Raw genomic sequence first — 20,265 nt, 5'->3', positions numbered from 1 at the left:
AAAAACCATATGATCATCTCAATAGATGCAGAAAAAGCTTTTGACAAAATTCAACACCGATTTATGATAAAAACTCTCCAGAAAGTGGGCATAGAGGGAACATACCTAAACACAATAAAGGCCATATATAACAAACCCACAGACAATATCGTTCTCAACGGTGAAAAATTGAAACGATTTCCACTAAGATCAGGAATAAGACAAGGTTGCCCACTCTCACCACTCTTATTCAACATAGTTTTGGAAGTTTTAGCCACAGTAATCAGAAAAGAAAAAGAAATAAAAGGAATCCAACTCAGAAAAGAAGAATCAAAACTGTCACTGTTTGCAGATGACATGATACTATACATAGAGAATCCTAAAGATGCCACCAGAAAACTACTAGAGCTAATCATTAAATCTGGTAAGGTTGCAGGATACAAAATTAATGCACTTCCGAAATCTCTTGCATTCCTATACACTAATGATGAAAAATATGAAAGAGAAATTAAGGAAACACTCCCATTTACCACTGCAACAAAAAGAGTAAAATACCTAGGAATAAACCTACTTAAGGAGACAAAAGACCTATACGCAGAAAACTATGAGACTCTGATGGAAAAAATTAAAGATGATACAAACAGATAGAGAGATATACCATGTTCTTGGATTGGAAGAATCAACATTGTGAATATGACTCTACTACTCAAAGCAGTCTACAGATTCAGCGCAACCCCTATCAAACTACCAATGGCATATTTCACAGAATTAGAACAAAGAATTTCACAATTTGTATGGAAACACAAAAGATCCCGAATACCCAAAGCAATCTTGAGAAAGAAAAACGGAGCTGGAGGAATCAGGCTCCCTGACTTCAGAGTATACTACAAAGCTACCTTAATCAAGACAGTACAGTACTGCCACAGAAACAGAAATATAGATCAATGGAATAGGATGGAAAGTCCAGAGATAAACCCACACACATATGGTCACCTTATTTTTGATAAAGGAGGCAAGAATATACAATGGAGAAAAGATGGCCCTTCAATTAAGTGGTGCTGGGAAAACTGGACAGCTACATGTAAGAGAATGAAATTAGAACACTCCCTAACACCATACACAAAAATAAACTCAAAATAGATTAAAGAACTAAATGTTAGGCCAGACACTATAAAACTGTTAGAGGAAAACATAGGCAGAACACTCTATGATGTAAATCATAGCAAGATCCTTTTTGGCTCACCTCCTAGAGAAATGGAAATAAAAACAAAAATAAACAAATGGGACCCAATGAAACTTCAAAGCTTTTGCACAGTAAAGGAAGCCATAAATAAGACAAAAAGACAACCCCCATAATGGGAGAAAATATTTGCAAATGAAGCAACTGACAAAGGTTTAATCTCCAAAATATACAAGCAGCTCAGGCAGCTCAATATCAAAAAAACTAACTACTCAATCCAACAATGGGTAGAAAACCTAAATAGACATTTCTCCAAAGAAGATATACAGAGTGCCAACAAATACATGAAAGGATGCTCAACATCACTAATCATTAGAGAAATGCAAATCAAAATTACACTGCGGGGCTTCCCTGGTGGCGCAGTGGTTGAGAGTCCGCCTGCCGATGCAGGGGACACGGGTTCGTGCCCCGGTCCGGGAAGATCCCACATGCCGCGGAGCGGCTGAGCCCGTGAGTCATGGCCCCTGAGCCTGCGCGTCCAGAGCCTGCACGTCCGGAGCCTGTGCTCCGCAACGGGAGAGGCCACAACAGTGAGAGGCCCACATACCGCAAAAAAAAAAAAAAAAATTACACTGCGGTATCAGCTCACACCACTCAGAATGCCCATCATCAAAAAACCTACAAACAATAAATGCTGGAGAGGGTGTGGAGAAAAGGGAACCCTCTTTCACTGTTGGTGGGAATGTAAATTGATACAGTCACTATGGAGAATAGTATGGAGGTTCCTTAAAATACTAAAAATAGAACTATCATATGACCCAGCAATCCCACTACTGGGCATGTACCCTGAAAAAACCATAATTCAAAAAGAGTCATGTACCACAATGTTCATTGCAGCTCTATTTACAATAGCCAGGACATGGAAGCAACCTAAGTGTGCGTCGACGGATGAATGGATAAAGAAGATGTGGCACATATATACAATGGAATATTACTCAGCCATAAAGAGAAACGAAATAGAGTTATTTGTAGTGAGGTGGAGGGACCTACAGTCTGTCATAGAGAGTGAAGTAAGTCAGAAAGAGAAAAACAAATACCGTATGCTAACACATATATATGGAATCTAAAAAAAAAAAAAAACAGTTCTGAGAAACCTAGTGGCAGGACAGGAATAAAGACACAAACGTAGAGAATGGACTTGAGGACACGGGGAGTGGGAAGGGTAAGCTGGGACGAAGTGAGAGAGTAGCATGGACATATATACACTACGAAATGTAAAATAGATAGCTAGTGGGAAGTAGCCACATAGCACAGGGAGATCAGCTCTGTAACCACCTAGAGGGGTGGAATAGGGAGGGTGGGAGGGAGACGCAAGAGGGAGGAGATATGGGGATATATGTATACATATAGCTGATTCACTTTGTTATACAGCAGCAACTAACACAACATTGTAAAGCAATTATATTCCTATAAAGATGTTAAAAAATGTATATGATATATATTTATCTTATATAGAGATTAAAATGAGATGATTTGCAACAGGAAACCAAGTGACTATAACCAGAGTTTGTCTAAAGATCCAGTTCTATGCAAGATGCTATTAAAGTGTCTCAGAGAATTTAACCTTGACTTTGACAAGCATACTTCTAATGTGATGGAACACTCTGCACTTTTGTAAATATCTTGAAGAAGGTGAACACTGCAAACCTTTGTCTTTATGACATCTTATTTGAGAACAGGGCAAATTATCAAACAGATTTTCCCATGAACCCAAATTCAGAATGTTACTGCACCCTGAGAATCCCTTCCCTTAAGACAGGGAGAAGTTGGACACGTTTTAAATCCTTGTGCATCATCAGTTCATAAGTTAAGCTGAATTAAGAAATGGCAGCAGGAAACATGATGACATGGAAAATATATCAGCAGGGTTTATAAGAAACTGTATATCTGTGAGAAAAATAGCAGTTTAGCTCCCAAAATAAACCGAGATAAGTGAAATGTTCATAAATGTTAACCTAAACCAGACAATCTGAAATTTGGCTAGATTAAGAAGCTGTGGGACTTCCCTGGTGTTCCAGTGGCTGAGAATCCGTCTTGCAATGCAGGGGATGCTGGTTCCATCCCTGGTCGGGGAACTAAGATCCCACATGCTGCGGGACTACTAAGCCTGCGCACCACAACTAGAGAGCCCGTGAACCACAACTACAGAGCCCGCGTGCCGCAGCTACAGAGGCCAAGAGCTCTGGAGCCCGCGCGACACAACTAGAGAGGAGCCCGTGCACTGCAACAAAAAATCCCACATGCCGCAAATAAGACCTGACACAGCAAGTAAATAAATAAATATTTTTTTAAAAAAGAAGCTGTATAATTAACTACATTTCTCTTCTGGCCCACAGATAAAGATCAATGCAAGTTTTGAGAGGGTCTGCACTCAGGCCAATTTGCACAAATCCAAATGTTAAACAATATATGAATAGTCTCCTGAAACAATTACAACTTTCTCCCTTCCCATTTCTCCACCCCAAATTATTCTTAGGTAGGCCAGGTCTTTCAGCTTTTAATCAAAACAAATGATTCTTTAAAGAAAGAGCTACACTATGAGTTTTCATATAGTCCAATGTTTATAACTAGTATTTTCTGTCTGTTTTTAACTTTTTCAATGATTTTTTTCAAATAAGAAATGCCATTTAACTGCCTTTGCAAATGTCCATGGGACTTGGTTAGCCACGTTTTATTTCACGTAAGATTCAGCAAAGAGCTGTCTTATGATGCTTCTTTTATTAAGGCAATAGTCATTTTATCATTATTAAGGCAATATAAATTTTAAAACAAATTCCTCTATTTTAAGAAAATGTATTGATTACCCTCAGCTTTGGACCTTCTTTTTCCTTTATACTTAGCTGAAACTAGACTATGAAATAGAAAGTGATTAAGGGTAGAGATAAACAGAGACAATGTACTTTTATAGCATTTTTCTTATTCAAAAATAAAAATCACCACAAGAAAAGAGAAGTGGGAAATGGTATTAATCCCATGGTACCTGGCACTTCCATACCAACACACGTTTGTTGAGCTGAGTTAGCCAAATATTAGAAACCCAGATGTCAAGGAGAAGTAGGCAGATTGAGCCCTAAATATACTTGGACAAGATAATTTCCATTTTCCTAAATCTAATTATTTGAACACTGTTATGAGATCAGATCATAAATGCTGTATCTGTTACAGGAAATGAATGGAAATACTGCATGCATAGTAGTAGACATTCAGCAAATACTAGTGAAATTGAATTAATAATAATATTCAAAAGCTTAGTCTTAGCAGGGTAAAAACTCAGTACAAATAAAATTGGGAAGTTCCATGATCATCATTGTCGAATGTATTTTTATAAAGGACTGAGATTCTCCCTTTAAAAACTGCTGTACCAGCACTAAGAATAGCATCAAGATTTATATAATGCATAAGGCTTATTCAAGGCATCCACAGAGAGTCAGCAAAGTAACAGCAACAATAAGGAGAGTATGAACTCTTCGTCGCATTAAGGAATGATGTTAAATTGGGCAGAGCGAGAATTTTAATGAAAATAAAAATGTACTCACAATAAAAAATGTCCTTAAATGAGGTTGCTTTCTGTTTTCAATCTGTTAATTTTCTACAATGTTCTGTGACATACAAAGACTGTAGTAAATCAGATCAGACAAGAACACATTTAATCTGTAGGGTCTTCCAACATATGCAAAGTGAGGCAATTATCCATGGTGACAATGACTGAATGATCAAGACTCCTCATTAGAATAATATGCCACGTGTGTTAGAGTACCTGGTTGAAGTAATATTTCACTTTGCTCAGATCTCTTTCTGTTTCTTCCACAAAGCAGATGAGTTTATAAAGTCCCAGACAATTTTGTTACCTGAGTGGTGCCATCTCTCACACGTGTACCCTTTAGAATGAAATAAATGTGTACTCAGAGGTGCCCACTACCACTCATGGCCGGCTGGCAAAGGTTCTATTATATTAAAAGAGCATTGAATCAACATCAGGAATAAAATATATATACAATGCTCCTTGATGCCTATCACCTGGCTAGACAGTTATGAAATATGAACTGAGTTATTCTAGGGAGGAAAGAAAAAAGATCTAACTTAGTTCTTTAATCTCTCCCTCTTCATCCTTCAAGTCTCAGAAGTGGTACCCTCTCCTTCAAGAAGCAAACTTCTTCCCCCAGTTTGGATCGGGAAGCCCTCCCTTGTACTCCAAAGTATTGCATGGTTCCCTCATATAATCAGAGCACTTAACCCTCTGTCTCCCTTCAGTAGACACAAGAGTTCAATGGGGACAAGGACTTCGACATTTTTTAAAATCATAATATTCATAAGAACCTGTATAAGGCCAAGTCCATGTTAGAGAGTTAGGAAATGTTTACTGAGGTGATGAAGAGACCAAGCTAGGAAATTATATTCGTCCCTCTTCTTTCATGAGTAGAGAAATTACAGGCCATGTATGCCCTCATTCATTCATTCACTGAGTTTCAGTGATACAGTAGACACTATGCAAAATGCTAGAGATATTACGGTAAAGCAGTAAGCTTAAAAATTTCGGTACAATTTAATAAATGTTGCTAAAGGTAAAAATATATGAGTCAACAAAGGTGGAGAAATATTGTACAGCCTATCAGAGAGGGCTTCCCAGGAGGTCACATTTGAGTTGGGTTGTGAAAGATGAGCAGGCACAGAGGAGGGAAGACAGACTTCCGGGCAGAGGGGTCATGAGAAAACGTGGCCCGTTCAAGAAATGACAGAAACCAAGGTTGGCGAGATAGAAGCAGCTTATGCTGTGCTAAGTAATCTGGAATCTGGGCTTTATCTTTAGTGGAATGGGAACCAACCAAGACTTTTAAGCAGAGGAGTGATGTTATCAGATCTAGTTAGACATAAGGTTCTACAATTAGCATGGAAGAGAATGGATACATTTAATGAGGTTTGAGGCACTAAGGACAAGGAGGTGGAGACTCAGGTGGGAACCACTGACCTAAATGATCATTAGCTAAATCAAATGGAATAAAAAGTAAAATTAAACAAGATAAACATTTCCTTTCCCTGGGATGCTTATACTCTACTTCTCTTGTAGAAGTTGTCAAATTCTTGGGAAAATAAATCGTACTTTTCTTTGAAGTCTAATCTTTAAATAACAACATTCTTATTGTCTTATAGTCATAATAATTTAGTAAGAGTAAGTAAATAATGTTGCAGACTGAAGGACTTTCCATACCTGAGACGCTTTGCCTGTTGGAATCTGAGTCCCCATTACTGGAGTTAGAATTGTTGGAGGAGTTGTTGTCAACCCCTCCCAGAAGGGGGCGCAAGTGGCTTACTGAGACTTGTTCAATGAATGATGTTCCATATTTGCGAAAATACCACCATTCAAATATCTAGAACAGAAAGATAATAAGCGTGATTAGGGTCCTTGTTACCAGCTATGATTTTGTACATGCCCATAACTGTGTTGCACTTACTAATTATACCCACCTTAAACAATGGTTTAAACATTTTTATTCCAAAAAAATGGTTTATTTCTAAAAATTAAGAAGTTTGATAAAAGTAAATACCAATTACATTTTAACTTCTCAATGCTGTTTCGTCCACTTAATACTGGTTTTTAAGGAAAATTTATAGCTACAATCCTGGTGAAAGAACATTGTTAAGAGCTGCTCATTATTTTCCTCCAAATTTACATAATATTCTGATAATAAAATCACCATAGCTAAAAAACAATTCCAGAAATGAATACCAACAAGCCAGTTTTAGAAGTATGGCTTATGAAATATTCCAATTCTTGGTATCTTATATTCTGATAAAGTCATAACTGCATACATTTTTAAGATAGTAAAATTCTGTTTTAAAAAAAGCATCTCCCTAGAGAAATCCGGCTTTACAGAAAGAATAAAAGCCATCCTATTTCATGTATCGAGGGCACCCAACTGCTGAGAGATTCAGTAGCATCCCACCTGCTGAGTGTGCTTTGTAAATGCTAGCATCTGTTGTACACCATTACTGTTTCCTAGCTCACAAGCTTACCAGTTGTTATGTGCTGTTTGCAAGGAAGAAAAGAAATAACTTTCATTAACAAAAGGAAAGAAGCACCGAAGCTCACATGACTAGACTGAAATCAGGGCTCCTGAGCATGGGGAAAGCCAGCCACCTCCCCCAATCTTTTTACCTGCCCCTACCCCCAAACCCCCTCTGAGCACTTTCCCACCACTGTTTGAAGCTGCTCTCCCCACATCCTTTCCTTGGCTTCCCTGATTTGAGATTCGTTCCTTAAGCAGTCACAAATCACTATACAGAAGAAATTTAAGAATCAACTATATCCCAGAGTCTCCTAGGATAACTATACTATATTTTTGTAATATAATATAGAATGTGGAAATAACAGACTTAATTACCTTTATCCTTACTTATTTCATAAAAACAAGATTTTGTTATCTTCTGTGGAATGGACTTTGGGCTATCATTTAAAAATTGATATTTTGCTCTACCAAAAATTTCTTTAAAAGGACAGAAAGAACATCTACAAATGACCAGAAGGAACTGTTAATCAAACCAAATGTTTGCAATCCTATAACAGGAAAACTTGATTTAACTCCAAGGGGTTATTCCTTTTGACTATATGAATTTTCACATGTTAAAACATTTAAGTAATTTGACTGAGAAGACAGGGAGAATACAATATGAAAGCTAAGAACGGATAGGACCAGTCTGTAACATCTGGAATGCTAGGAATAAAAGATCTTGCTTGAAGAAAGCAGAAAGTTCAAGAATGGCAAATTTACTGACCATGGATCTAGAAGGGAATTTGTAACCTCAAGTGAGTTATTTAATCTATTTTAACATCAGTTTTTTCAACTGTAAAGTGGAAATCATATTTGTTATTTACCCTTGAGGGTCCTCAATTTCACACTCATGTAAAACATCTAGATTCAAACCCCATGTAAAAGACCTAGTTCAGTGCCTTCTGCATAGTTGGTTCCCAAAAGCAATAGCAAAGCTATCATTTATTACATCGATGCTGTACATAGTCAGCACACCTCACATACTGCTGTGGTGCATCCTTCTTCTTGCTGGTCTACAATTCAGGATAGAACAGCATCTTGTTACTAAATGGTTGGCTGAGAGCCGTGGTAATCATTGTGAAAAAGGAGACTGCTCACCATTTGGTCCTGACCACCCAAAAAAGATTCATGGCTTTGCCTTTATTAGAAGAGATGGAAGGCTCCAAAGGACCCAGAACAATGGTCACAGAACTGGCAATGGCTCTCAAACACTTGTGGGGTAGAGTTTTCTTTGCCCCAAGTCTTTACTCTGCTTTCTATTTTATGCTGTTAAGGCATCTGCCAGGCCTTCATTCATTCATTTACACAGCACTAAATGCTCCAATCCAGGCATGGGCTGTGCTCCAGGGCCACAGAACACAGATGTAGCCCCTGCTCCTACCAGTGCATGCCACAGACCCACAATGCCTCTCACAAGTTGCTCCCATTCACCCTCCCCCCCCCAAAAAAAGCCACTTTGGGACTCTTTCAGATTTCTCAGTTTCTCTAGCAGAATCGGAGAACGTCAGCACTAAAAGGGACCCTAAAGGACCATGAACAGTTTCATTTAGAGATGAGGAATGAGGGCTACATGTCAAGGTGTGGTGACCTGACCAGAGTCACATAGCTAATGAAGTAGCTATTTAGCCTGAAGCCCCAGCTCTTGAGCCACTAATCTTACTAGGGCCCTAAAACAAGACATCTTTTTATAACGCTCTTGCTCATTTAAACAGACAGATGTAGCCTATCGCTTCCCTTTTAAAATCTTCACTTTCAAATGCCCTCCAACTCCACTGTCTCTTTTTGCTTTCTTAGCTATCAAAACTAATCCAGAAGTAGTCTATCAAATGGGACTGGATAATACATCCTAAGGTATAAATGATTCATATTAATGGGGTATTTGCATTATAACAGGAGACAGACCTTCCATCCAGTATTTCTAATGCAAAAATAGCAGACCTCAGTGAAGACTGGGTTATTCATGCAGCTACTTGGGAGGCAAAGGAGGGTCTTCTCAAGCCTGACCTATCAGAGCAGTAGATGGTTTCTTTCCTAACACAGTCCTTTATACTAGTGTCCACAATGCCCTGGGGCTGACACTCTAATATGAATTAAATGAACAACTACTAAAACGAAGTAGGAAAGGACTTGAAGCCTTCTTAAACTTCAAACCAAATCTTCTAATCTGGGGTCTTAGCATAATAATCTGTCCCATATCCTGAAACATGACAGGATTTGGGCCAGAACCTCACAGTATTTTTAAAGAGCTGCACAGATCCAAATGGGCAGATGGTGTTATTTAACACGCACATATTTGGTGTCACTTTGAATTATTCTCCCTGGTGCATAACCTACAGTGTAAACAGCAAAGCTCTTATAAACAAATTTAGATTTTAAAACTAGCCCTTAGACATGCCAGTAGCTTAATGGAGTTGCCACAGTGGAACAAAACAGTTTTTAATCTGACAAATAACCATAAAATTAAAACATAAATTTACACATTTCACAGTTTTTAAAAGTGTAATCTCTCTACCCCAAGAATTATACAGATCAAGTAAGATGAGAACTAAAAAGCATCAAGCAGGTTTGTCATTCAGGAAGTCAACAATGACCCTACCATCTAGCTGAAAGGTAAAGGCCCTAAAATATTTCATAATAGCTGAGTTGTATGTCTTGGTTGGTACTCTTGATTCTCTGGGGCTCAGTTGCCTAATGTGTAAAATAAGGTCACTCAGTTAATGTTGGATGGGTGGATGGATGGATGGATGGATGGAAGGATGGATGGTTTAAAGACTGAATGGATAGATGGCTAAAAGGTTGAACGGATGGATGATAAGGGCTGGCCTGGTGATTTAATGGGATATTGTTTAAAACCAATGAAAGGTTTTGTGTACATTTTGTTTGTTATAAAAAAAAGAGAGACCTATACTTATTTGTGGAAGAGGAAAGAATCTAGCAGAAAGAGAGAAACCGAAGTGCAAAAGCATACAAATGACCAAGAGACATGACACCAGGAGCCCAGGAAGAACATTTACCCTGCCTTAAAAAGGTACCTTACCATTTCTTGCTCTAAGGATGAAAGGGAAGCAGGAATGAACAGAAGAATACATTCTATTTTGGAAAGTAGGGTGTGAGGTGAGCTGTTTTACAGGTAAGAAGGCAACAAATGAATAAAATGTAGATGACACTGATCTCAGTGGAGATGTAGGTAAGGGTTATTATCTGAGAATAAAGGAAGCAGGGATGGAATTGGGAATGTGAGGGTCAAAGAAATGGTTTGGATCTATACCTTGCAGGACAGAAGGGCCATACACTACACTCAGGACCCAGATCTTATTTAAAACAAAGATTCATTCGTCAAGAACCCAGTTACCTAGGCCTCGTAACCCTCTCCATTACTGTATGACAGAAGCAGAGGGGATGATCAAGGAGCAATGGGGCTGTGGGCTGGGAGTGGAGATCCAGGTTTGCAGCTGGCCTAAGGGTGTAAATTTATCTCATCTTCACCTGCAGGGAAGGAACAAAAATCTGGCAAAGGGTTAACAAACAAGGCGCTTCCATCTGTCTTACAGACCTAAAAGCTGAATCTTTCATAAAGATGCCTAGATTCTTCCTATCCAACAAGACCTCCCCTTCTTGAATTGCATGTTCTATATATAAAACACTTCTCTCTCCTGTATCCTATAACATACTCAGAAATGCTTCAAGATTTCCACATAGCAGCACCATTGTAATTCCACAATGTAATTCCATTAAACCCATGGGAAACACAAAGGTGTCACAGCCTGAAACTGGCTATGTGTTTCCCAAGGATTAAAGTAGATGATGATATCACAGGATAGATACAGCAATGGTGGAGACTGAAGAGGAAATACGAAACTCTGGCAGTCTACTCCCAAATAGACTGCCAAATTGACACCTGCTCCAAGTCTTGAAATATATCTAGCGGTAAACAGTTTTTTGACAAGAGGGGATCTTCTAGGCTTGAAGATAAACCAAGGCAAATGGCATGGGTTATAGTAATATCCATAACATTTGTAGTTTCCTGTTAGAATCTGCAAGTATACCCTTTCCTCCATACCACTGATCCTTTCAAAGTCCCTTGCAATTCCGCATGACAGAACTTCCTCCCTCCCTCCCTCCCTCCCTCCCTCCCCTTCCTTCCTTCCCTTTTTTTCTCTCTCCTTCTTTCTTTCTTTTTTTCTTTCTTACTTTCTTTCTTTCTTTCTTTCTCTTTCTTTCCTTTTCTTCCTTCCTTCCTTTCTTTCTTTCTTTTTCTTTCTTTCCTTCCTTCTTTCTTTCCTTTCTTTTCCTTTCTTTCTTTCTTTCTCTCCCCCACCCCTCTCTCTCTGCCCCTCCCGACCCTTTCTTTCCTCCTGGCTCCTACCTGTTTTGTTTAGGAACACAGAAGAGCTACAGAGTGGGTCTTGGCCTCCTGCCGCCTTGGGCCCAGCCAATCACCCCTCAGTCATCTGTTCCCCTAACCAGTTCAGGGGGGCTGTGTAAAGAACTGCTCTTCATGTCCTTCCACCCCCTTTCCTGGCCACCTATTGCCAAGGCTTTAAGAAAAGAGAGGAGACAGAGAAGTGAGATTCTCTTCAAGGTCAACAGCCAGTGAGTGACCCATGCCCACCTCAGTGTCTGCGTGTTCACAGGATGAGATTTTCCACTGTAGCATTAATGACTATGGCCTGGACGGGAGGATCACTCTCCTGGGGTGAAGTCATGGGGACCACTGACAAGTGGGAAATGCCAGCCTGTGCCATGGTGCCCCAAGCTCTGTCAGCTCCTCCTGGGTGGCAGCTTTCCTCTAGGCCCTTGCCCTAGAGATTCTGATTCAGTTGGTCTGGGGTGGTACTCAGAATCCATCACTTTAAACAAGCTCCCCAGATAATTCTGATACAGTCAGTTAATTCATTCACTCACTGGATCTGTGTGCATTCAACAAATATTTCTTAAGAGTCTACCCAAACATTATACAGTTGAACACAAAAACACAGATATGTTCCCAGCCTTTGTGAAGCTTCCATCACAGAGAGGATAAGACCATAAATGTCTCAAATGAAATTATAAATTGTGTTAAGTGATGGTCCATGTTCTAGACTGACCAAATCTGACCTAATCCATGGCTGATTGGAAAAAGAAAAAATGTTCCCTCCAGAGACGTTTGTAGTCTCCCTCCCTCCCCCTTACCTTTCTCTTTCTTTCTTTTTCTTTTCCTTCTCTCTTTATCTACCTGACCCATTTCTACGGGTCTGTTCAAAGGAATACATCAACCACTAGACAATGCTGCTACCCATCTTCCTAGTCAACATGTTTATGAGAGGCAGAATGATGCTGGGACAAAGCAGTGGAAATTTAAATTCGAGCCTTCCCTATACCTTACCTAGCAAGGTGACCTAGGCAAGTCATAAGCTTTCTGGGTGCCTGTTCCTTAGGTCTTTGCTGGCTTAAACTGGATGGCTTCTGAGGGTTCCTTCCTCCAGCCCTGCAACTGCATGATTTTCAGGTCAAGTGGAGGTCAAGTTCTTTAGATGAATGAAAAAGAGTTGAAAGGAGCCATAACAATCTTCTAGTCCCACTCCCTTACTTTTGAACAGGAGGGGATAGAGGACATGGTCAGACAGACCCAAAATTCAAATCTCACCATCTGTCTGCTATATATCCTTGGGCAATTTATTTAAATTTTGTGTCTGTTTATACTCAGAGCAGAGAGACATTGGTTATATCAACCACTTTGAATTTCCATGTAATCAGAATTAGAATTCACTTAGAATTAAATGAAATAATACATTCAAAGTGCTCAGAACAGTACCTGGCATAGAGTGGAAACACAATAAAAGGACCTTTCATTACAACTGATTCCTATCTAATTGTCATCTCTTCTACTGCTTTTCTGAAAACAATTGTTTTACGCCTAATCCCTGAATTAATTCTTTTATTTACTATTTTAATTTTCTTTTTTCTTTTTTTTTTAAATTTATTTATTTTATTTTTGGCTGCATTGGGTCTTTGTTGCTGCGTTCGGGCTTCCTCTAGTTGTGGCGAGCGGCGGCTACTCTTCCTTGTGGTGTGCAGGCTTCTCATTGTGGTGGCTCCTCTTGTTGTGGAGCACGGGCTCTAGGCGCGCAGGCTTCAGTAGTTGTGGCTCGTGGCTTCTAGAGTGCAGGCTCAGTAGTTGTGGTGTATGGGCTTAGCTGCTCCGCGGCATGTGGGATCTTCCTGGACCAGGGCTTGAACCCGTGTTCCCTGCATTGGCAGGCGGATTCTTAACCACTGTGCCACCAGGGAAGCCCTAATTTTCTATTTTTATTCTTGATTCTCATTTTTAAAAATATTGCTTTGGCTGCCTTTTCCCATATCTCTGTATTTAACACGCATGTGTAACACGTAGGTGTAGGAGCATGTCTATACACATGTTAATGGGGACACAGGGATCTAAGTATAAATGTCAATACAGCAGCATTTTCTCCATTCTACCAACATTTTGAGAAAATTAAGGGGAGCATTTTCTCCACATATCCACCTTACCATTCTCAAGAGCAAAAACAAAACTCAGAAATTTTTTCCACAGAAATAAACATTGCCCACAGAGGCTACCTCAAGCAGACTGGGCATGTCCTTCCTACAGCAGATAAAAGACTAAATTGGTGGGTTTGGACTGTGACAACAGGTGCAGTTCCTGTGGCTGGAACTGGGCTGAGATGAGAAAGCTTGTGCCAAGCGGCCAGACGGGGCAGCTGGAAGTTAAGCAAGGGAAGGAGGTGCCTGGAGGGGATATGGGCCCAGGAACCGTAAGGGAAGAATGACAAGTAGGTGGCATAACAAACTCATTGCTGGCTTTCAACTTGTGAAATTAAGAACTAGCAGTGATATCTAGTAAAATGCACACTTCTGAGTTCTCACTTATTTTTAAACATGTTAGTGTAAAAGCAGCATTTGCCAAACACATTTTATTTCTATATATGTTTGTTCAGTTAACTGATTTTTCCTTCATAGAGGAAATAGCAGGGGGGTTTTTTGTTTGTTTGTGTTTACCTCTCTTCGCCTAAGACATCACATTGCATGATCATTTCAGTCTCCAGCACAGAAATACTAAGGTCCCCAAACAAATTCCTCAGGGCCAGCCTGCACTTTCAGTATTCACCGCCTGGCTCCCTTGACATTTGCTTAGGGGAGAGTAGTTAGGTAATTATCTCTCTGGTGCCAGGAAACAAACCACTAAGCAGTTCTATGCACACAGCTATTCTGCAAAGCACCTGACTCTTGACCTCAATGCTGTCTCTCCATGAAATGCACTTGGCAGAAAAGAACAGTGGCTGAAGAGAAAGCTTAGCCCTGGGTGCATTTCAAGGGCTAGCAAAGCTGAGTCCCCAAGGGCTGGATACCACCAGTGTCAACAATCTCCAAAGCAGGAGCCTAAAGCTATCAAGAGATATTCCCACATGGTAGTGACTTTGTCTTCAGTACAGACCAAGAATTTTTTTAAATATATTATTATTTTTAAAATTTTTATTGGAGTATAGTTGATTTAAAGTGTTGTGTTTAAGTGAGAGAGTGACATGGACATATATACACTACCAAACGTAAAATAGATAGCTAGTGGGAAGCAGCCGCATAGCACAGGGAGATCAGCTTGGTGCTTTGTGACCACCTAGAGGGGTGGGATAGGGAGGGTGGGAGTGAGGGAGATGCAAGAGGGAAGAAATATGGGAACATATGTGTATGTATAACTGATTCACTTTGTTATAAAGCAGAAACTAACACACCATTGTAAAGCAATTATACTCCAATAAAGATGTTAAAAAAATAATAATAATAAATAAAAATTTTTTAAAAATAAAATAAAGTGTGTCAGTTTCTGCTGTACAGCAAAGTGAATCAGTTATACATATATATATACCCACTTTTTAATTTTTCTATTTTTTAATTTTTTAGAGGTGATTTAGTGTTCTTTACACTATATTTTTTTACATCTTTATTAGAGTATAATTGCTTTACAATGGTATATTAGTTTCTGCTTTATAACAAAGTGAATCAGTTATACATATACATATGTTCCCATATCTCTTCCCTCTTGTGTCTCCCTCCCTCCCACCCTCCCTATCCCACCCCTCCAGGCGGTCACAAAGCACCGAGCTGATCTCCCGGTGCTATGCGGCTGCTTCCCACTAGCTATCTACCTTACATTTGGTAGTGTATATATGTCCATGCCTCTCTTTTTACATCTTTATTGGAGTATAACTGCTTTACAATGTTGTGTTAGTTTCTGCTGTACAACAAAGTGAATCAGGTATATGTATACGTATAGCCCCATATTCCCTCCCTCTTGAGCCTCCCTCCCACCCCTCTAGGGCGTCACAAAGCATAGAGCTGATCTCCCGGTGCTATGCAGCAGCTTCCCACTAGCCACCCACTTTATATCTGGTAGTGTATATATGACAGACCAAGCATTTTTGAGAAGGGCTTTCAAAATCTTCACACATCAGAGGTTTTCCTTTGCTCAGTTTTACATTAGTCAGGAGTATCCTCTGCTTCCTAGGAATGCAACAAGGCAAATATATCATAAAACAACACGGCAGTGACCATCAGGCTTCAGCAGCTGCACTCCACACACAGGGAGAAAGCCTCACGAGCCTGGATCTGCAAAGCTGGTCATGGTCTAAGGAAACCCCTTTATTTGGAGGAGAAGAGAAGCAAGGACATGGGACATCACCATCTCTAAGTGAGAAGGGAAAATGACTGTCAGGCTTAGCTCACCCTGCATTCTGGTAATTCATTTATAGCCTAGTGAACCCACACCAAGATACTACTAGAATAAAATCCAGACTTGCCATTTGTTCAGCAAGCTGGAAAAACAGCTGAGAACTTAACCAGAGAGGCAGTGAAGTGAGTGATAAAAGCACAGGCTCTGGTGCAAGCCAGCCTGGGTTGAAATCCTGCTCTGCCACTTGCCATCTATGTGACCTAAGATAGGTTACTTCCTATCCAGCTTATGTATTAGTAAAATGGAAACAGCACTAGCGGTTACCTCATTGTACTGTTTCTTGTCCATGTCTCTATAATAATTAGTAATCACAGCATTATGTATAGAGGGAAAAAAAGCTTTCTAAAACCTCTTTCTCCTTAAAGCTCCTTAATATAAATTTAATTATATTAGAGTGATTCCACTAGTTTAGATGGCCCCCTCTAAGGTCACTTAAATTAAAGAAAACTACTGCAGGTGCTATAACTTATTACACCTATAACTATTTTAGCACATAAGGCAATGGAGCCTTGGGGGTGATTGCCATATTGCTTTTTGACTACTGGGGATTTTTTTTTCAAGGAAGCAATAGGGAAATATATGTAAATTTTAAAAGAAAAGGAGATGAAGGGGGAAAAAGCTTAGAATTGCCACATCCATGTCAATATGTTTAAAGAAACTGAGCTATATTTCTACTGATCTTGATTATGTCCAATAATCCATTCTGAAAAGGGTAATGAAAAACATTTTAGTTTAACTGAGCCACACTTACTTTATAGTATCTTAGACATTAGAATTTGACACAGAATTATGTCTTCCTTTATTTTCCATTTTGTTTTTTCCTTCAACAAAAGCAGTATATAATTGTTTAAAAAAAATCTTTTTTCCAATATTTTAAAAACGTATAACCTGGATAGTGAAAGGTCTCTATCAGTCCCCTATCCAACATATACACACACGCAGACACTGTAAGGTGCTCTTCCAGAATTTTTTCCTGCACATATATAACGTATATATTAGTAATCAGCATGTTTTTAAATAGCAGGGATTCCACCACTTACCAAAATAAGCCCTGATATTAGTGAGGAAGTGCCTGTCAGGGCCACGTAGAACTTCGGTGTTAATGTGTTCAAAAACATGCTCACTGAAAAACAAGAGAGAGGGAGAAGAACAGAGAATGCATGAGTATGTCATCAGTAAAACCAGCTCTCATTTTCCTTTCTGGTGAAATCATTTGTTTCTGATGACAAGAATTACAATCATAGCCAAGGGCTGCTAAAATGGTTCAGCAGTACACAGGCTCGGAATACTAGATTCAAGTTATATATCCTAAAAGAAAACAACTACATACAAGAAGAAAGAGCAGCTTTTTGTTTCTGCCTCCCAAAACTATTGTTGTGAATGATTTTCATGGATTTACAGCCACTGAGGAGTCAAATCAAAGCTGGTTATTAAACTGTTAGAGAGGAACGGAAGGTACTCTAATGTTTTGTGGGACCCTCACATCAGAGTCTTTGGTGAGCCAACAAGCATATTTCAACCTTAGAACAAATGAAAAATAACTATATTAAACAGTTATTAAAGATTCTAACACTACGTTTACCCCTGAAAAAGAAAGGACGAGTTAGCGTGTAAGTTAGCATATATCAGTAAAATTTTTTCAGCTAACTTACAAGGTTGTCAGACTGCTCATCAAAATAATCGTATTCAATGCAGAAAAGATGAAAAGCCACTAAAAATGAATGTGTATTGTCAGACACCTTCCTGACCTGCTCCTGACACTGCATATCAACTACATAGTTAATCTGGTTGCCCATTAAGTAAGGTCACTTATACATTTTATAAGTATATTTTAAGTCATTATTTATATCTAGAAATTGCACAAAACTTTGACTACTACCAAAACAACAACTGACCTAAAGGGTTTTTTGCATGCGTATTCACATTTCTTTACTGAATATGTTTGTGGAAGGGGATCATATCCAGTTCTGTTTTAAAATGAAGAACACTAGAAGTAGGACTTCTGGGCTTCCCTGGTGGCACAGTGGTTGAGAGTCCACCTGCCGATGCAGGGGACACGGGTTCGTGCCCCAGTCCGGGAAGATCCCACATGCCGCGGAGCGGCTGGGCCCGTGAGCCATGGCCGCTGAGCCTGCGCGTCTGGAGCCTGTGCTCTGCAACAGGAGAGGCCACAACAGTGAGAGGCCCGCGTAGCAGGAAAAAAAAAAAAAGAAGTAGGACTTTTATGTCATTAAGGGAAAAGGCTTTTGTATTTGTCAAAGCAAAGTCACCAGCATGAACAGAGATCAGCCCAGAAAGCAAAGTCACCAACATGAACAAAGATCCTGTGCTCACTCATTCAACAAATGCTTCTCTCTGTTTATGAATGAGACTGTGGACAAAAATGGAAGCATGATTCAGACACAGCTCCCACCCTCTAGAAGGTCAAAGTCTAGCTGGGAAACAGACAAGTAAACAAGCAATCACCAGACAGTTTTTTTTTTTTTTTTTTTTTTTTTTTATGCGTTACGCGGGCCTCTCACTGCTGTGGCCTCTCCCGTTGCGGAGGACAGGCTCCGGACGCGCAGGCTCAGCGGCCATGGCTCACAGGCCCAGCTGCTCCGCGGCATGTGGGATCCTCCCAGACCGGGGCACGAACCCGTGTCCCCTGCATCGGCAGGCGGACTCTCAACCACTGCGCCACCAGGGAAGCCCCCACCAGACAGTTTTGATAAGTGCATAGAAGGGTTCTGTGCACAGAATTTTATGAAAACACATAAAAGGCATGCATCTCAGGCTGGGTGTCAGGAAGATGTCTGGGAGAGTAAGCAGGAGTTAACCAGACCAAAGTGGGCAGCAGGAGGAAAGGAGAGCAATGTGAGGGAAGGACGGGGCCAGCTTTGAGGCCCTGAGGAAACAGCACACAGCCTTTCCAGCTGGTTGCACGGGTTGAAGAGGGAAGGAGCTTGGGCTGTGGACCCTTCACAAAGGCACAAATGTGGAAGGATGCACTAACTCCATCCTTCCTGGTTACTGGGCATGCTCTCAGTAAACCTTCTCCCCGCCAACACCCACTTTAAATGGATTGGTTTGCCGTGACTCATGGTCTGTCATTTGCAATCACGAATCTGGACTAACACAAAGTGCTCAGTCAATAGTCACAACTTGACTAAGTGGACTCTTTCAGGGAGGTAGCGAAAAGCACAGAAGAAGCAGTCAGCCTAGGGCTGTGAGGCAAGAGGAGGTAGAGTTGAGCTGAGGTGGTTATGCTTGACCATTAAAAAGCAAACCTAAAGCTTGTAATTGACAGTCTGATTCTGAGGTGCCTAAAATTCTCAAAATTCCCCTCCTCATGCTATGAATGATCCCACATTTTCCATTTTTAAAAAGTCACCAAAATAGAGTATTCACTTTGTTATTCTGTATTTATGAACATTCATATCTGTACCATATACTTTTCAGTAAGTTTCTGGGGACAAACTGAACATAGAATTCAACAAAATCCATTTCTAAAAGAAAGAGGAAAAGACTTGTCTGAATTTGAAGTGCTTTGGTAGCCCTGCTAACTCCCCAGCAACAAAAGCATAAAACAATAGAGGAAGAAAGATTTTCTACTGAAAATTGCTGATCGACTGGGGACAAAAGATTATAGAATGAATTGACAAGTGAAAAAAAAGAAACTATGTGAGTTTTTTAAAGAGATAAAAATAAACATTCTATACCTTTAGTTTTACTTAAGATTATATAGCTACCATAGGTAATACAAAAATTAAAACATGCTTCTCTACTATATCCAGTTATAGAAAGCTACCAAAGTTGGGAAAGAGAATGGTGGGCATTAAAAGAAATAGAGACACAAATAGAGAATGAGAAAAGTAGAAATCGAAAACATTTAGAGAGTGGGAGGTGTTCATTTAATAACCTATTAATTTTACAGTCTTACTGGGCATTCTGGCTAACATCATTAAGACATGGCATTTAGCAATTCTGAGCACAAATATCAACAATCAGTACTTGCCATTTGAATCTATCTATCTATGTGTTTAAAGTTTATAATAAAGCAATTTTACAAATTAGAGAACTTAATGCTCACTTCAGCTCTGTGAGGTCAATATTATTATTAATCTTATTTCACAGGTGGAGGCTGGGCAAAGAGCTGAACACCGGTCACCCAGCCTCCAGAGCTCAGGCTCATGGCATCAAGGGTGCAACATGAGAACGCTGCTGAAAAGCATTAAGGAACAAAGTAGCAAAAGGAAAAGAGTAGTCTTTCA

General features: G+C 39.8%; 1 protein-coding gene across 5 annotated transcripts in view; it reads right to left on the bottom strand.

Moving 5' to 3' along the window:
- Positions 1-20,265, bottom strand: part of ST7 (suppression of tumorigenicity 7) — a 262,107-nt gene that overhangs the window by 103,946 nt on the left and 137,896 nt on the right. For all 5 annotated transcript variants that reach the window (XM_065883500.1, XM_065883501.1, XM_065883498.1 and 2 more), the window contains exons 2-3: positions 17,053-17,135; positions 6,426-6,585 (exon numbers count right to left, since the gene is read on the bottom strand). In XM_065883500.1, coding sequence (XP_065739572.1) covers positions 6,426-6,585; positions 17,053-17,135 — 243 coding nt within the window. The remainder of the gene's footprint in view (positions 1-6,425; positions 6,586-17,052; positions 17,136-20,265) is intronic.

Source organism: Phocoena phocoena, chromosome 9, assembly GCF_963924675.1.
Source record: "Phocoena phocoena chromosome 9, mPhoPho1.1, whole genome shotgun sequence".
Classification (NCBI taxonomy): Eukaryota; Metazoa; Chordata; class Mammalia; order Artiodactyla; family Phocoenidae; genus Phocoena; species Phocoena phocoena.
The sequence above is the reverse complement of the archived record's forward strand: the minus strand, read 5'-3'. Positions and strand labels throughout refer to the sequence as shown.